Source organism: Polyodon spathula, chromosome 3 (genome assembly GCF_017654505.1).
Source record: "Polyodon spathula isolate WHYD16114869_AA chromosome 3, ASM1765450v1, whole genome shotgun sequence".
Lineage (NCBI taxonomy): Eukaryota > Metazoa > Chordata > Actinopteri > Acipenseriformes > Polyodontidae > Polyodon > Polyodon spathula.
The window spans coordinates 83,961,065-83,979,624 of NC_054536.1; the positions used below are offsets into that span (position 1 = coordinate 83,961,065).

The 18,560-nt window shown below is 37.6% G+C and overlaps 1 protein-coding gene across 1 annotated transcript in view; it reads left to right on the forward strand.

The window, feature by feature from the left end:
* LOC121313521 (piezo-type mechanosensitive ion channel component 2-like) overlaps window positions 1-18,560 on the forward strand; it is a 181,866-nt gene that overhangs the window by 132,998 nt on the left and 30,308 nt on the right. Inside the window, exons 11-29 of the mRNA XM_041246172.1 lie at window positions 693-831; window positions 946-1,106; window positions 2,666-2,902; window positions 3,218-3,338; window positions 3,443-3,624; window positions 3,958-4,106; window positions 4,584-4,757; window positions 8,195-8,409; window positions 10,300-10,460; window positions 10,810-10,986; window positions 11,152-11,274; window positions 11,992-12,192; window positions 12,458-12,662; window positions 12,751-12,852; window positions 13,163-13,328; window positions 15,278-15,521; window positions 16,280-16,376; window positions 17,034-17,193; window positions 17,842-17,931. Of these exons, the coding sequence (XP_041102106.1) occupies window positions 693-831; window positions 946-1,106; window positions 2,666-2,902; window positions 3,218-3,338; window positions 3,443-3,624; window positions 3,958-4,106; window positions 4,584-4,757; window positions 8,195-8,409; window positions 10,300-10,460; window positions 10,810-10,986; window positions 11,152-11,274; window positions 11,992-12,192; window positions 12,458-12,662; window positions 12,751-12,852; window positions 13,163-13,328; window positions 15,278-15,521; window positions 16,280-16,376; window positions 17,034-17,193; window positions 17,842-17,931 (3,104 nt within the window). The remainder of the gene's footprint in view (window positions 1-692; window positions 832-945; window positions 1,107-2,665; window positions 2,903-3,217; window positions 3,339-3,442; window positions 3,625-3,957; window positions 4,107-4,583; window positions 4,758-8,194; window positions 8,410-10,299; window positions 10,461-10,809; window positions 10,987-11,151; window positions 11,275-11,991; window positions 12,193-12,457; window positions 12,663-12,750; window positions 12,853-13,162; window positions 13,329-15,277; window positions 15,522-16,279; window positions 16,377-17,033; window positions 17,194-17,841; window positions 17,932-18,560) is intronic.

The following is an 18,560-nucleotide window of genomic DNA, read 5'->3' on the forward strand; positions in this document are numbered from 1 at the left end:
AGCTTTAACTCTTTAACGGTATGATAAACAAGAGTTGTGTTCACTTTGAACCTACCAGAGCCTTGCATTCACTTTGCTGGAAGCTATATTGAGTGACTAAATAGTTCCATAAAGGCTATAGTGTGGAGGCAGGGCAGATAGGCTTCACCAGTGTAAAATAATGTCTAGAAAGCAAAAAGATGAACAGCAAAACAACAATCGACTTTCTCAAGCATTCTTCTACTATTCCAGACTTTTAACAGTTTGTCCAAAGTTTTAGAATGTTCTAAAGCTCTGAACTAACTGTTCCAAGTCTGGAATAAAGAGAGGTGCTGCCATACTCCACTGTGGTCAACCCTCCTCTTTCTTAAATCACTAACGACTGAGTTCTCCAACTGGATAAATGGTGCATTACAGAAGAATACTAAGCCTATGTAACTGGGTGGAGGCTGGGGGCAAACCTGCTACCATGCACACAGCAAACGAGCGAGTGGTGATAGAGCTTTTAACCTAACCTAATCTCATCAAAAGGGATCAGAATTCCTAACAGCAACGTATTGCACAGCACTGCCTGTGACCCGTTCTGCCTCCATATCATTTGTGGTAACATTTCGGTGATGATGTTAAAACTGGAAACTATTACCAGTACTTACAAATTTTACTTGTCTAGTAGGTACATAACAAGCATTGTAATGTGTCAAATTGTACTACAGATACTGTTGGTTAAAGTGAATGGAACCCCTGTTGATTACCACAACATAAACTCAACCTTAGCCATTGAGAACGGCCCAACCAAACTAGATGTGTACTCCACGCCCCAGTACAAGGTCGACAGAGCAGATGACACATCGGGTGAGTTACAGCCTCACTGGATTCACAAGCTGTTAGAAAGTGCATGGTGCTTTACATATCACAATTCCAATACATTGGTTTATGTCTCTGTTTCTTTGTCCTGATCCCTTGCAGAGAAAAAAGAAGAGGGCGATTGTGATTATGAGGTGGATGATGATAATAAAGATGAGGAAGAAACATCAGAAGAAGAAGAAAGCCCCAAAGTCCACGCTGTGGTTACAATATTCAGATTTATTATGAAGCAAAGCTATATCTGCGCTCTGATAGCTATGATGGTGAGTAGTCTTAAATATTTATTCAGTGCCCAGTTATTTTACCCCCAATGTTCTTCCCCATTTTAGAATGTCCCCACACTGTAGTAAATCCCCACGCAGCTCAAGAGAACTGAAGGTCAATGGACATCCCCTGATCCCACTGTAGGGGTCAGCTTGAGCTCACCGTCACGTTGACAGTGGGGTCTGCTGAACTGCAAAGACTGCCACATTTGAACATATAGGATGTGATCTTGCGCTCCCCTGACTGTATGACTCACCCTGCACACCACACAGCCGTGCTTTTAGCAGGAGATCCAGCATATGAGCACATTTGAATTAAATGAGCCCAGGAAAATCAAATGCAATTATATATAACTTCAAACAATCAGTCATAGATTCTAAAGTATTTGGAGACGAAACTCAAACAGACAAAGTTTTCGCTTAATGTCTTCATCGGGCAAATGGTTACAACACAAATAAGATTGTGATAATTTTACTCCAAGGCATACAGTGGTGTACACCAGCATAATTTTAGCAAACACGATCACTGCTTTTAATTACAATAAACAGTGTCAGATTTTGGTCAGTGATCTATGTTAACCAGATTTGTAAAACAAAACAAAACAAAAAAAAAACTGCTGATCTTTGCCAACTTGAAAATGTTATAGTTTTACCATGCTTTCAGATCAGTTTCACACATCTTATTAGTAATCTTCTTTGACCTTTAGCATGTCTGATGCCATAGGGAATCTCAAAATATTATCGTCTGTACAAAATGTTGTAATTGTAATTTTTTGGCATGTGAATGGATAGCCTATTGTAGTCATCATTAATGTGAAAGGTTTGTGTGGCATTGAAACCACTCTGCATTGCATCAGAAGTTAGAAGTTACAGATTCTTTGTTCTTGATTATGTCAGCTACAACATTGCCAAATGGTGCAGATTTTGTTTTGCATTTCATTATTTTATTTTTTTCTAATCCCTTGTTACTATTTGTTTGCTTTTTTTTTGGTCCTAATTAATCATGCACTGTACTTTCATAGTTTGTAGTAACATTGAAATACAGTGATCATTTTTACATTTGAATTCCTGATATCATGTGACATCAGGTTGTCATCAGCTTCATTTTTGTTTTATAATAAAGCCTATTTGGAACTCGTTAAACATTAAAAGGAAAAGACTTAAATCATATTGGATGAAAAAATGTGTTTAACTTCTTTATATTGGGGGTTGTGTCAGGTCTACCTGTACTCGTGTCCATAGAGAAAGTACAGTAGACCTTAGTGAGTCATTATAAGAGATAGCAGAACCTGTACTGTGAGAGCAATCCTTGCAGTATGTGAGGTGAAACAACAAGAAACTCAGCTGTGTGAGGTAAACCCAACCTGGCCGTTAAAATGGTATCATGTAGCGAATATCTTACATGCACAAACATATTTGATTAGTTGTGTAAGGTCATGTCCTCATTCCATGAAGTATTGTAAAGTATTCACACACATTTTGTTTTTTACATACTGTGCATGCATTCTGTAGTATGTTTTCTTTTTTCTGTCAATGTGAATGCCACCTTTTATTTTCAGGCATGGAGTATCACCTATCACAGTTGGCTCACCTTTGTTCTGCTGATCTGGTCTTGCACACTTTGGATGGTCCGCAACAGACGGAAATATGCCATGCTTACTTCTCCTTTCATGGTGTTCTATGGAAACCTGTTGTTGAGCCTTCAGTATATTTGGAGCATTGATGTTGACGAGATTCCGAAAGTTTCAGGAATTTTAGAGAAGAAAGGGGACCCGTTTGCGGAACTCGGATCGAAAGTACGCATCGAGTGATAAAATATAATTTAAATATAACAATGTTTCTGTGTTTAAGTTCTAGATTTTTAAATTAGCTCACAAATACATATAGATATCTGAGTAGGTCCATGAATAAGGGCGCACACAGAGGTGACGATTTAGAATAAAGGGTAGAATCATTTGAAGCATATATTCTGTTACCTGCTCACATAATTTGTTGGATGAAATTCAGTTTTACTAAAGTTGTTCTTGGTGTATAAATATATTACAAATATATCACAGCTGAAACCAAAAAAGTATTAATGAAGAATCAAACTGTTGCTCTTATTCTATTAGATTCTTTGTGCTTTAACATTCTGGTTGCTGCTCCGGCAACATTTGATGGAGAAAAAGGAGAAGTTAGAAGATGCAGGGAATGATGCTCTGTCTGACATCAGGGTAGCTAAAGAGGAAAAGGGTAAGCTTGGTAAATCTATTGTACAAAATTCACATGGCAATGGCAGCTAGAATAGTCCCTAAAAACGCTACATTACATTAGCAAATTCTCCTTTTTTTTTATAGAGGAGAAGGAGAAAGAGAAAGAAATCATGCACGTTCTGGGTAACCTGGTTAAAGCGATGTTTGTCAAGTACTGGATCTATGTCTGTGGAGGCATGTTCTTCTTCGTCAGCTTTGAAGGAAAAATAGTCATGTATAAAATTATCTACATGGTGCTATTCCTGTTTTGTGTAGCACTGTATCAGGTAAATATTGTATACCATATTTTCCTTTACATTTTGGCTCCACCCTCCATTTACCTTGCTGCTTGCCTGCTAACTGGCCCATCCAAAATGTTACAGTGTCTTGCTTGTCACCTCCTGCTTGAAAAACTTCTGTACCTAGATTATGATTAGACTATATTGATATATTATTATAATATATATATATATATCTAATATATAATATAATATATATATATATATATATATATATTATATATATATATATATATATATATATATATATAATTTTAGGGTGACTTGAACTAAAGGTTCTACCTGTTTCTGTTTCAAATTCTTCAATTCTCTTACTCTCAGGTACACTACGATTGGTGGAGAAGAATTTTAAAATATTTTTGGATGTCTGTTGTCGTTTACACCATGTTCGTCCTTATCCTTGTCTACACGTATCAGTTTGAATCCTCCCCAAGTGTCTGGTCCAACATGACGGGGATGGATGAAGAAAAGTGAGTAGCAAACTGGAGTTTTAGCTTTTCTTGTCAAAACACAGAACCGCTACTGGTTGTCGTGTGATTGATTGTGCAGAGTTATGGATGAAGCACGTGGAATACATGTTTCTGTTACACAGAAAGCATTTTGTGTGAGTGCTGGACAAATCTAGAGTGAAAAGCGCAGGGCTAGGGTTTTTGCAAAGCAGTAACGAGTAACTATACTAAAAAGGTTATTTTTTTACTCAGTGTCTGCCTAATTTGTTTGCGCTACTGTAGTTTTGTAATAGTTGCATATTTATTACTCCAAATCATGTAATTAATGTAGTGCCTCTTTTTAAAATGCCCTTCATGTATTATTTCATTAGGCTTGTCAGTTCATTACAGTTCCCCGCTATTAAAATAGAAAATGCAATATGCGGCCTCTGACAAAACCTAGAGTGATTTCTTAAGGGCCGTGGATTGAATTTAGTTTTTGTTTCTTGTGCTTTGCAGGCTGAAGGATCTGGGGCTGGAACAGTTTGGTGTTGCAGAGCTCTTCACTAGGATATTCATCCCAACTTCCTTCTTGCTTGTGTGCATTCTGCACCTGCACTATTTCCACGAGCACTTTCTCGAGCTCACAGACCTGAAGACCCTGGCCACCAAGCAGGACAGTACCATTTACAGGTAAAGAAAAAGAAGAACCTCTTCTCAGTGTGCACTCTCATAGTGGAAAAGTTGTGACGGATTACATATAGAACAAAGTGTAGGTATTGTATTGGAAATCCTAGTATTCTTTTGCTTATAAAATACAAAATATTAGAAAATGCTTAAAGTCTTAATATTTCTAGTTGTGTTTGGTCAGTTGCAGGACTTTATAGCCATATACCATCTAACACATGTGTGTATCTTTGTTAAGAATTAGGATAAAGGCCATATCAATCAATCAATCAATCAATCTTTATTTTATATAGCGCCTTTCATAGTGGACCACCATCACAAAGCACTTTACAAGATGCAGTAACAATAAGAAAATCCATAATATATCACACAAAGGAATCTTAGCATTACTTTTGCATCATTTATAAAATTATACTAGAGACAGGCCTACATCTGCACTTTTACATGTATGCAGAGACTTTTCAGCTGTATAACGTAAGGATGAAAAACTATTAGTTTTGAATCTTTGATGTACAGTAGTTCAAGAGATGGAAAAACGTGAACCCCCCCCCCCCCCCCCCCCCCCCAAAATAAATAAATAAATAAATATAACAGGGACCCCCTCGCGGGAGGCCCCCCCCCCCCCCCTCCCCCCCGCCCGGCCCCAACCCCACCCCCCCCCCCCCCCCCCCCCCCCCCCCCCCACCCCCCCCCCCCCCCCCCCCCCCCCCCCCCCACCCCCCCCCCCCCCCCCCCCCCCCCCCCCCCCCACCCCCCCCCCCCCCCCCCCCCCCCCCCCCCCCCCCCCCCCCCCCCCCCCCCCCCCCCCCCCCCCCACACCCCCCCCCCCCCCCCCCCCCACCCCCCCCCCCCCCCCGCCCCCCCCCCCCCCCCCCCCCCCCCACCCCCCCCCCCCCCCCCCCCCCCCCCCCCCCCCCCCCCCCCCCCCCCCCCCCCCCCCCCCCCACCCCCCCCCCCCCCCACCCCCACCCCCCCACCCCCCAAAAATAATAATAATGTGTGTACTTCTTTGCTCCACATTTACTTCCCTGCCACCACCTTGATCTAGACTCTCCCAATCCTGCTTCAGAATCCTGGGACAAGTGTGGTTGTCTGTGCCAAAAGAGTACAACTGCTAAAAAACAGTTTGAAAAAACATTGATTTCTGTAGTAATCCAGTCAGTGATAGATGATTTTATAGACAAATTGCCCATTCTTTTGGTGGGTAGGTATTTGGAAAACAAGCCCCTTTGTTATCACATAAAACCAATAGAGATTACAGATCACTTTGGACGTGTTGAGGGGACATAGTTAAAAGAGTAATTAAAATAAAACCTATGGTCTGCTGTGCAAAGTGGTAAGGTGCCATAGGAACCACTGCTGTTTTTACTTATTGTAATGTCACCACTTGAAAAGATTAATGTATCAGTTGAACCACACGTGAATATTTAAAAAACAGTGAAGGGTTATTTTAGGCTACACATACAGGAAGCTAGAAAAATAACTCAGCACAGTCCAATTGCTTAACAGCAGTTCAATGTGTCCCTTTTGTTGTGGACTGTTTTCTCCATGGTGTATTAAGAAAGTTCCTACTTAAACCCTCAGTAAAGCAAAATATACAGTGTTTACCATAAGCTATAAAACAATGCAGTATTCAGAAGAGTCTTCAAGTCAATGTATAGTTTGCAGTAGGTTCCTGAAGCTTTTTAAATCTGTTATGTACTTTGTTTGTGTTGTGATAAGTGAGAAAGGGGAGTGGTACAGCATGTATAGTGCACCAGGTCTAGTTGAAGGCACTACAACACCAGCTTCCTGAGACCTGAGTCATTACAGTGTATCTTTTGCTCTACTCTCTTATTTGTGTTACCAAGGCTTCTTAACCCATTCAGCCTTCCAGCATTGCTCTGAGTGTTTTCATGATATCTTTAACACTTTTTTCTGTCTCTCATTTCTCCATTGCCACGCCATTTCATATTTCATCTCATAGCCATGCCAAAGTCAATGGTCGTGTTTATCTGATAGTTAATAGGTGGGTACTCACTCCTTTTCTGTCTTTCATGGATGCCCTTTGAAGCTGCTTGCAAAAAAAAGTTCCCTGTTGTCAATATAAAGTTTATATATGTGCTTGCTCTGCCATCTGCATATTGTAATTTTATTTTCTGTATATTAAAATAAACCCTATTAAGGTTTATAACCCTACTTTTAGTTTTTGGCAGTCTTTCATCTGAAGATAGGCTCACAGGCCCCAATTACCTAATGCTACCTTTTGCAAAGTAGCCCAAGAATGTTCCATCCTTGGTTTAGTGTAATATTTGCTAAAACAGATTATTCAGTTTCTCTGAATTATATTAAATATATTAAATTCAGATTACACTCTCAATTTCAGTAAATGTGTACTTACTGTATAATGCAAGTTTAGGATAAATAGATACATGGACATGTGTGCAAATCAATTATGTTATTATAATCCCCAGTGTATGTAAAAACCCATGTAGATATGCAGATTTAATTAAACAGTCATGTTTTCCCCAATGCTGTGAATGAAGCAGTGTTGCAATATGTATGTGTGTATGCATATTTGTATGTATGCATGCATTATTTATTTTCTTCTATTTCAGCAAGATGAAGTTTTTAAGATTACCTTTCACACAGTACCACATGGACAGTAGAGTCTTGCAAAATGGGACAGTACTGTATATTGGAGTTCAATAAAATGTTCTGCAAAAGTGTGCTGTGACACAATCCTGTTGAAACCCACTTATTTCTACCTGCATGTTGTTTCTCCTGAAGTGCAACCTTGCATTTCTGAAAATATCGTACTACTACTATCGCTTTAACTTTATGTTGTTACAACCACTTTTCTTGCCTGTTTTGCCTTTGAGGCTTTTTTTTTTCTGTCTCCTCTATATTAGAATTTATTTCATTCTCTCAAACTTTAACACCTACACATAGTTAGCCTTTCTGCGCATTCTTTAGCCTAACACATGGTACAGTTTCATGCAGACTAATACTTGTTTTACATTGTGTACCTGAGCATCTGTTCTCATTCTGATTTCTCCATCTCTGTTGGTTATTCTTGAGCAGCATCAAGCAAAAAATATCCAGTCACCAGAATGAGTAAGTCCTCTGAAGACATGAAATGCTTGCTTGGATACGCTGCCATTTCATGCTACCTTAAACTCTTGGCTATTTTACCTCCTGGAGGGAAAATGTCAAGTTTAAGTATTGTTGTTATTGTTACTAGAAACATTCATAGAACTACAAACGCTGGACTGGGAAATGAAATTATTCATTTGCAACCTTGCAATCTTAGTGAAGTGCTTCCTTTTCTTATTTGTTACTTACTGACAACTGACAGTTAACTGGCATTGACAAGTTGCACTAGCATTGCTTGCCAGTCTCTGTAGTTATTTTCAGGTGTCTGAACAAACCCTGTTGCTGATGCAGTGTTTCTGTGTCCACAGGCTAGTGCACCAGGACGGTAGTTTGGTTGACATCACCATGATGAATGTGACCACCAGTACTGCTAAGGATGAGGTGGAGGAGAAGAGTCAGGTGGAAATAGATGAAAAAGGAGAGGAGAAAGAACCAGAGGAAAGTGGGGATAAAGGAGGGAGCAGACACTGCAGTGAAGTAGACCAGCCCAGCGGAGCCGAGACCCTAACTGAGGAAACATCGGGTAAATCAGAGCAAGTTATACGTCAGGCTCAGAAAAGAGAGTACCCTTCACCAGATAGGATAGTTATCATACTTTTTTATTTTAAAATAAATGTATATGGCAATTAAATGCCACTGTGCTAAGATATGTGATGAGGAGATTCAGTTTATATACCAACATTAATATATGCATAACTTATTTTGGGAGTAATCTTTTTTATTCTTTTATTTATTTTTACAAATTGTGCTTACTGAAAGTACACAGAAAGACAGACAGAGCAGGCTGTCCAAATTAAAAGGATGAACATTAAACTGTATGGGGTATAAGTAGGTGAACAGATATTAAATTTAAAATTACACTGTTAAAAAAACTTAAAGCCCACCCAACCCGAAAATAAAAAAAACAAATAGAAATAGTAAAACGATAGTAAGAGAATGAGATAAATATGGCAGAGCTTTCCTATGCCAGAAACTGTATTGAAATTCCTCAGCTCACTTTATACTATGGCTTTTGGCTTATTATTGCTTGGAATAACAACTGCAGGACAATTGATCTAAAGTGAATACGACTTCCCTTTATGGATTTAAAAAGGGTTGGTATGAGCTGCTGGAGAGACTAGAAACTTGTGGAGAGCAGTTTTCCGAAATAAAATCTCTTCAGATTTACATTAGGTATTGCTATAACAATGCCAGCATTTTTTTCTGACAATTACCATTCTATTTCCTTTAAGTCTTATGTATAACTTCTGTGCCGTTACATTTTTTTGAACTTTGTTTCTAAAACCCACTGCAATATTTTCCCAAAGGGTTGCTTTGTATGTCCTGTGTTGGTTTTCCCCATATGGTTCTGTTTCGTGCTTATGCAGTTTTTATATCATACCCTAGTGCTACATGGAGCTTTGGCTGTAGTCACTGGGTAAATAACATGGGCAGAAGGCTTTGATTTTTCAACTCCTGTTTAAGATGGAATCAGTCATGTCTGAGGCAACTTGAATTCCTAATTGAAAACTAAAGAAACCTGTAAAACGGAGCCCCCGTTCCATCCAGTCTGAGTAGATTGACAGGTTAACAATCTCAGTTGGTTCAAAAGTAATTAGTCTGAACCTCTTGAAGGCCATCCTTAGAAAATGTATTTTACCATTTAAAAAAAAACAAGTATGTGGTGTTCTTTCTTAAAATTGGGTTTTTGGTCATCTCTACACCCTAAAATGCTTGTTTGTTCATTTGCAGTAGCTTCTTCATCGGGGGGGGGGGGGTCGATTCTCTGTCAGCTGGCCTTGGTTGACCATGACAGTGTCAGAGGTCGCACCTCAACTGCGGGAGGCTCCTGGTGGCCCAAACAAGATACAGGGTCAAAACACTCCCACGTTCACTTTAAAATGGTTTATTATTTTCACATTGAGTTTACAATACTTAATGTTCCCGTATAAAGGTTTTAATAAAAGCATAGCAAACACTAATAAAGCATAGTTAGAGCATGGTAAAGCATAGGCAAGTATTGTACAGAACAGCATGGTATGGTAAAGCGTATTAATAAACATGACAAACCAGGGTAAACTATGGTAAATGCATAGTGTCACTATGGGGAAAGCATAGTAAAACTGCTAAAAATATTGTCAAAAAATCCCATGGTAAACCTTTTTAGGATGTTGTATCAATTAATACAACATTTAGATAACAAAGATATGATTGCCTTGTAAAAAAGAGATGATACAAAACACACAACTTTTATGTAAGACCCATGTAGTGGTTTTTAAAGTTAGTAATAGTATCTTATCAGTGCACTATTGCTGCTTAAAAATCTTTAAACTGCTTCTTTCTTCTGCCAGTAAAAAAAAAAAAAAAAAAAAAAAAAAAATAGTATACCTTGAATACTAGGCTTTTATTAATGGTTTCTGTTTTCTGTTTTCAGATTTCAAGAATAAATGGCATCTGGTCATAGACCGTCTGACAGTGCTTTTTTTGAAGTTTCTTGAGTATTTTCACAAACTGCAGTTGTTTGTTTGGTGGCTTTTTGAACTACACATTATCAAAGTAGTGTCATCCTATATCATCTGGGTCACAGTCAAAGAGGTGAGACTGGAGCAGAGCGGAGAACAAATTAACTTGTACGCCCTATAGTGCAAATTATGTAAATGTCACAGATTTCAGCTAAAACCTGTCCGAAAGACACCAGTTTGTCACTCAATACAGCTTTATCAGATCCTCAAAAACATAAAATTTGTGTGGAATTAAAAAACATATTATACTCTACAGTACTGTGTATCTGCAGCCTGGTAAGCCACAACAGGGACACATAAAACCTTTATATTGCTGTATTTAAGTAAAAAAAAAAAAAAGCTTATGGTTTCTTCTCTGGTATAATTTACTACATGCTAGGGGTCAGTACAGTTAAAATTAATGTACAGCTTTTGTTTTTCAGGTCTCCTTCTTCAATTATGTATTTTTTATATGTTGGGCTTTTGCGCTTCCATATAGCCAGTTCCGCCCACTAGCATCAAGCATCTGTACTATATGGACCTGTGTTATAATTGTCTGCAAAATGTTGTACCAACTGTCTTCTATAGATGAAGGAAGCTACTCTGTAAACTGTACAATGGTAAGCAATGTTACATGTTTAACATGTATCTCTATATGTATGTATGACTGTACATATGCATGCATATATGTATGTATGCAAGTGATTTCGGCGTTCCCGTGCCATATTACTGAAGATTAGTATTTGGATTCAGTTTAATTTGTAGTTACATATCCTTCTCCACAGTCATTGAATTGGACTGAAGAGAAGAGAAAAGACATGATGACATCCCTCCTTTATAATAAATCTATTGACCCTTCCAACTGGGTTGGATTAAAGAAGTCATCTCCCCTCTTGGAGTACCTTAGGGTGAGAAACACTTTTACTAAAATGTACAGTCACATTTACTAAAAGTGGCCTATAAAGCATTCTTGTATGAACATTAGGAATACTGGTAGTTAATCTAAGGCTTAAACTCAAAACTGGGACCAAGCCAGCAGCAGTAGAATCGTATTATTGTATTCGGACTGACAATTCATATTATTATTTTTATTATTAAAGGCGACTTCCAGGTGTTACAGGGCAGTACAGGTTTACAATGCAAGTTGAATATTTAAATACAGTAGGATAGTAAGGATATAAGGATAGTGCATGAGCTGAGGATCCAGTAACATGGTGCTGAGGTCAGGTAGGTCCAGTGCATAGTAGAAGGAGGGGTAGATCAAGAGATTTGCAAGTGCAGTCTAACAGGTTTTACCCCAATGTGGCTGTTTAACGCATTTTATCCACTAGCCAACAGAGAAAAGAAAACAGTAGCCCATTGCATTTTATTCAGATACAGTGAGTACCTGGGGTTGGAAAAGAACATTGTACATCAAAAGTATGTCAAATTTATTTTGTATTGATTATTACTTTGCCAGTATTCAAAGGGAAATACTATTGTAGGTATATTTGTTGTACTACATTCGAAGACCCACCAAATTATGTACAGTTTCCCCAAATGCTACTCGATACTTTACCGGACTTAAATCTTTTTAATTGAAGCTTCTTTATCTCTGCATGGGTTTGTGTTTGGTCCTTTTCTAGAACAACCTTTTGATGCTGGCAATCTTGGCCTTTGAAATAACAATTTACCGCCACCAGGAATATTATAGATTGAAAAACAATCTGACAGCACCTGCGACTAAAACCATCTTTCATGCTATTACAAGACATCACTTGGATGATGGAATTGTGAACTGTGTCAAGTATTTCATAAACTACTTCTTCTATAAGTTTGGTTTGGAGGTAAGAAGTCCAACCCCTCACGTATGTACAGTATGTGCTTTATTATTTGTTTGTTATTATTGTTGTTGCTATGTCGTGTTGTTATTATTAACTGTCTAATAGCATTCTTTATATTATATTTATCGATGCATTATTGGCTGGTTACTACATAGCATGTCATTAAACTTAATGTTGCCTACCTTTATTGCACTATATGTGTACATTTGCCTCATGTAATTGTTTTTTTTTTTCAGCAGCTGAATTATGTTGTTTCTCTTTCTTTAAGACATGCTTCCTTATGGCAATTAATGTGATCGGCCAGAGAATGGATTTCTATGCAATGCTCCATGCCTTCTGTTTAATTGCTGTAATGTACCGGCGCAGGAGAAAAGCCATTGCAGAAATCTGGCCAAAGTACTGCTGCTTTCTGGCATGCATCTTGACATTCCAGTACTTCATTTGTATTGGCATTCCACCTGCAGCTTGTAAAGGTATGATAATTTCAAAATGCCATCCCATTTGGACTGATTACACTTGGATGACAATATAATGCATATGTCTGTTTTTGTGCATTTGCAGACTATCCGTGGAGATTCCAGGGTTCTGGTATGGACTCCAATGTTATAAAATGGATGTACTTTCCTGATTTCCACACAAGCCCTAATCCAGTCTTTCTTGTCTGTAAGTACCTAAATTGCATGTAGTATAGATCGATTTTCAAAGAATAATCACTTGTAGTGTTGAGATACTAAATATGACTAAAGTCCAGGAAACCCGATGTTATGCTTGCTCCAGTATCTGTCCTTACTGCAGCCTGTTGGAATATTAAACTTGCTACAGATTTTGCTACAGAACAAAATCTTCACATATACTGTATAGCACCTGGAATTACTGATGCTTACTTGTTTGTGTGACACACACATGCCACTACCACGACTTGTTTAAGGTATTAAATGTTTACCTCATATGTCCCTTACTCTGCTTCCTTCAGATGACTTTATGCTTCTGCTCTGTGCATCCCTGCAAAGAGAAGTGTTTGAAGATGAGAACAAAGCAGCGGTGCGGATCATGGCTGGAGACAACGTGGAAATATGTAGGGATCTGGATGCAGCTTCCTTCAGCCAGCACAATCCAGTGCCTGACTTCATTCACTGCAGGTACAGTGAGGCACCCTCATTTCACTTTAACTGGAGTAATGTCATGATAAAACCGTCTAGCTATGTTCTAGCTTTGCTTTATTTAAAACTGTTCTTGAACCCAACCATAGGTCTTTAACTGGTATTAAATGGAGATAACATTATGGCATCAAGTGATAGTTAAAGAAATGTGTAATTGCTTACTTAATAATAACAAAATTAGAAAGTAGATACTGCAAGACATCTTTTACAGCAGCCATGAGTGAAAAGGTAAGCATTTATACTGGGACTGGATGATTCTGTTGTCATGACAGCTGATATTTATGGTAGTCATGAGTTTGGTCTAGGCTTTATTAACATAAGTATGTTGTTTATAGTATCCCCTTCAGTCATTGCATGCTTCATTAAATGATTGTACCTCGTTAAGTTTCCTCTCTATATATAAAATTGTTACCGAAGGGGATATAATGTATGCATGTAGAATTATGAAAACAATGAGCACCTTAAGTGAGAGTTTTGTAGATCAGTGTATCTTGTCCATAACGCCTTAAAAATAAGATTGATAATCTCAAGGGGTTTATTGGGCAGTGATGCTTGTCGCTGGGTTATGCATCCCAAGCCTTCATAGAGAGCACACTGTTGTTATTGGAAAATCATTTTTTAATAACAACATTTTAAAACTCAGATTTATCTTGTGGTTGTAATAACCTGTCAAGTACACTTTCTCTGAGAAATAACTGCCAGTTGAGTTTTTCCTTTTTTTTTTTTTTTTTTTTTTTTTTTACGGTATCACGTTGAAAACATTTCTCTTGTCGGCTTACGAAATGGAAAATAGAAAATGAAAAAGATGGCACTAGCATGGATTGATTTTAAATTTGTCATGAAACTATCCTGTTTGTGTTTCAGTAATTCAGTTATACTAAACTGAAACTTAAGGTTTCCTTTCTTGAAGTGCAGTGTTATACTGAAAGCTGAGCCTGATCTGATCTGTTTGCAGTAGCACTAGAAACCTGAAAACCTCTCTGTCTACTGTTTTTCCTAATTGATTATTTACTGTACACTTGTTTTGATAACCTGGAGTGGATAACAGTTTTATTATCACATAATCCATCAAGGCCATTAAAGCAAAGTTTTTTTTGAGGCCCAGGGATGCACTTATTTGCTCTTGTTTGCTTTGTCTCAGATTACAGAACATGAAAAAAAAATCAATATTTTACCATCACCATATCCACAGTACACCCACATGCATTAAAACAATGCTGCCTCATTTCACTTTGTTCAATAAATACTTTTTAATGATTTGAGCAAGTTCTTGCTTACACAAATCAGTTTCAGATATCATACTACAATCTTAGCAAATATATTTTAGGTAAAAAGATTAAAAAAGTAGGCTGTTTTACAATAAGACTACATTTCACACACAACAGCGACCATGACAAAACTTTCTCACCAGGCTGAAGGTTCTGTCTGAAATAAATATCAGTTATTTGCACTGTAAGTGGGGACAGACAGTGAAGACATTGATTTACACAGGATGGGCTCTGTTTGAAAATATCTCAAAATAAATGTTTACCATACTTTGGTCTTTGGCAAGAAATTACTCAGTGTTGGAAATAGTGGGTTCTTTGTAACCGAGGAAAATATTTTGAATTTTGATTCTGGTTAAACCAAAGAAGCAACTCATTTTGATGGATATCCTTCTAGCTTTGATTTATAATCCTCTGAGTATTGTGAGGATAATTGTTGCAAAGTTTTGGTATTGAATTAGTTCTGTTTTGTAATATTCATTAAAACAAACAAACAAAAAAACTTCTCATATTTTTTTTTTTGTATATATAATCACTTCATGTTATGTGTTGGCAAAAGGTCACCTAATTCTAGCTTCCTGTGAGACAGTATGGAAACTATCTTTCTTACCGGCTCCTCCTTGGTGCCTGTATTAAAATTACCTCTTTGTTCTTGATTTCCAGATCTTACCTGGACATGCTGAAGGTGGCGATGTTCAGCTATCTCTTTTGGTTTGTGCTCACCATCATCTTCATCACAGGAACAACTCGGATCAGCATATTCTGCATGGGCTACCTGGTGGCCTGCTTCTACTTCCTGCTGTTTGGTGGGGGTCTCTTACTGAAACCCATCAAAGTCATCCTGCATTTCTGGGACTTTCTCATCGCCTACAACGTGTTTGTGATCACCATGAAGAATGTCCTGTCTGTAAGTGCCCCGAAAACAATCTGAGCATAAGGGGAAGCTAGAAGACAGCCCTGCATGAAGCATGGTCAAACAAGGTTACTCATAGATATTCAGGGTACACTTCTTTCTGTTTTGGCCAATACTTTGCCTTTTGGTTGAAGTAACCCTTATAAAAGATCCCCATAGTAAAAGCATAGCAAAGTGTAATAAAGCATAGATGAAGCATGGAACAGCATAGGTAAGCATTGTAAAGCCGTGAGAGATATGTCAAACAATGGTAAACTGATAAATCATGGTGAAAGCATGGAAAAACTGCAAAAATACAGTAGTAAACTTTTACAATGGAATTGACAGCAGCATTATGTTTAATAAATATTGAACAAAGTTATGCCATAGTATATAATGTACACAGTGCTTAATTACTGACGAAAAATCCTGTATTTATAAATACTGTAGTTAATCAAGTGGTGTCTGTGTGAAATTGAGGATGAGTGGAAGAGACTATACATGTCTGGAATTTAAAGATTGTTCACACAATGTGGTTCTCTTTTAGAGATATAAACAGTTTCTATCAGGTGGTACTTTGTTCTGTGTAAAAAAAAAAAAAAAAGAACACAACAATAAGTTACCATGTGCAAGTTACAATTAAATAATTGAAGAACAACGGAATTAAAATAAATAATGAACAATGAAAATATGCTGTTATTTACTCTTTACTACTGCAATGTACTGTTCAAATTCCTGTGAATTTACTGGTGAATGTTTTCTGCTTGTTACAGATAGCAGCCTGTGGCTACATTGGTCCTTTGGTCAAAAACTGCTGTTGGTTAATCCAAACATTGAGTCTGGCCTGCACTATTAAAGAATATAAGCCCCGTAAGTATCTTAAATCTTAAATCTGTAGTTCTACATACAGCACAGTGCTGTCCATTGTCAAAGAATATACAAATATGGCAGGCTGCTACAGATTAAGGAGTCAGGTTTCATGGAGTACAGTCTTTTTTTGCTGTTACTTCAACGTTGTGTAGTTGATTACACTTACAATATTTTTAGCATAATTTTGTCTTAAGACTTTTTTTTTTGAAAAGTTACTTAATCAATGCATCATAAGTCACTTACAGATAACTCCACGAGTACAACCCCTTGTCACGTGTTCTGTATTTTAGTTGTATTTTTGAGTCATTTTCATCTGTATGTTGTTAAATGTAGTTCCTACTAGAAGATAGTTCCGTAACCCAACTAGTTCTGTAGTATTTGATGGCAGGACATGTGTACAGATAATTTCACGTCAGAAACAGAACACCACCTAGGTTTGGTGGTAATCCTCAAAAAATAAAGGCTTTTTTTTAAAATTTATGTTCCCACAAGCAATAAATCAGTGAACTGGAGTCAAAGGGTATCCATGTACACCTGCTGCATGAGGTGTACTGTAGCTGTTTGGTATGAGATGACCAGAGGCTTTAATAATGAAAGGATATATGTGAAAATGTAAAGTTCCAGGTGCAGTTTAACTCTTTCCATTTCCGTCTGTAGCTGAGAAGACTGAAAACTGTGACTTACCCAGTGATGAAGCTGGCATCATTTGGGACAGCATTTGCTTTGCCTTCTTGTTGCTTCAGAGGAGAGTCTTCATGAGCTACTACTTCTTGCATGTAGTCGCAGACATTAGAGCATCCCAGATCTTAGCCTCAAGGTGAGTTGTTTTGCTTTGCAATTCAAGTGCACATTAAGGAAGAGGGAAGCAGCAAAATGTAATGTTGCCCAGGTAAGGTCAGCTTCATGACTCTTGCTTCAAACCACTACCAATTCCTATAGCATTCATATGTTTCTCTAATTGAAAAGGAGTTTTTTCTGCAATCAGCTGCCAATAATTATCCCCTGCTGGGGATGCACACTAATTTAAATCTACAAAAATATCAAGAGTGACAGACAGATGCTGGCAGTCAATCATCTCAGGCGTCTGTTTTTCATTCTTGAAAATTTTCAAGTCCATGTTATTCACTGTGGCAGCCAGAAACATTTATTTTTTTATACCACTAACGTTCCAAGCAGCCCTTTTCGTTATAAAATGTGAGTTTTGGGTTCCTGTTATTCATGCTGGTAAAGCCTGAGAGCCAAGTAAAACTGAGAGCAGTAAGTATGCACCTGTAATAAATCAGAGAAATATTAATTTTAAAATGAATGTCTTTGTCCTGCTGCTAGTGTTGTTTTTTCTTTTATTATTTTAAGTCCGTTAAAAACTGCAGCCTGGAGCAATGTTTGTTTTAATACGCAGATGTAATATTAATGTAACAAAAATGATCTGCTAAGCGCCTGCCGTTTTATTATACATTTTTTTCAGAGGAGCAGAACTTTTTCAGGCGACTATTGTGAAAGCTGTGAAAGCTAGAATTGAAGAGGAGAAAAAATCCATGGATCAGCTCAAGAGACAGTAAGTCAAAACAGCTTTGAAACTGAAATGGTTGGTTATTTTTGTACATTCTGAATTAATGTGTTCCATTCAGAACATTACAATTTTAAATTGATTAAGTAATATTAGAAACCTAATCATAACTTTCATCTACCAATCAGGAAGCCCCATTGCAGAGCACTACCACACACTTGGGAGTGCGTTCGTAAACTCAATCTGACGCTCTGAAAGAGCGTCTGATAAATCTCTTTGGTGCTTGAGAGCATCAATTTTTCTTTAGTTTTCAAATGACCTAAAACGGTTTGAAAATTGAAGTGGTCAGCTTGAACACAAAAGTTATGGTTTTCTCAATGATTGAAAACACTTTTGGTAATGTTTGACAAGATCTTCAATCTGACAGTGAGGATGAAAATGAAATACTTTTAGTACTATTAACTGTAATCATTATGCAGTTTAATGGCTTTTTCTTAGACCGATAGAGCCAGTGTTTTTATTTTTATTTTTTTTACGAGTTTTCAACTCTTAAGTCTAATTCTACTGTAATTACTATTGCTGCTGTTCAGTTTGATTTAACTCAGCCATTTTGAATGTGAACGCTTTGAGTGGCCAGAGTGTGCTCAAAGCACTCCGAAATTCTTCTCTGAGTTTTT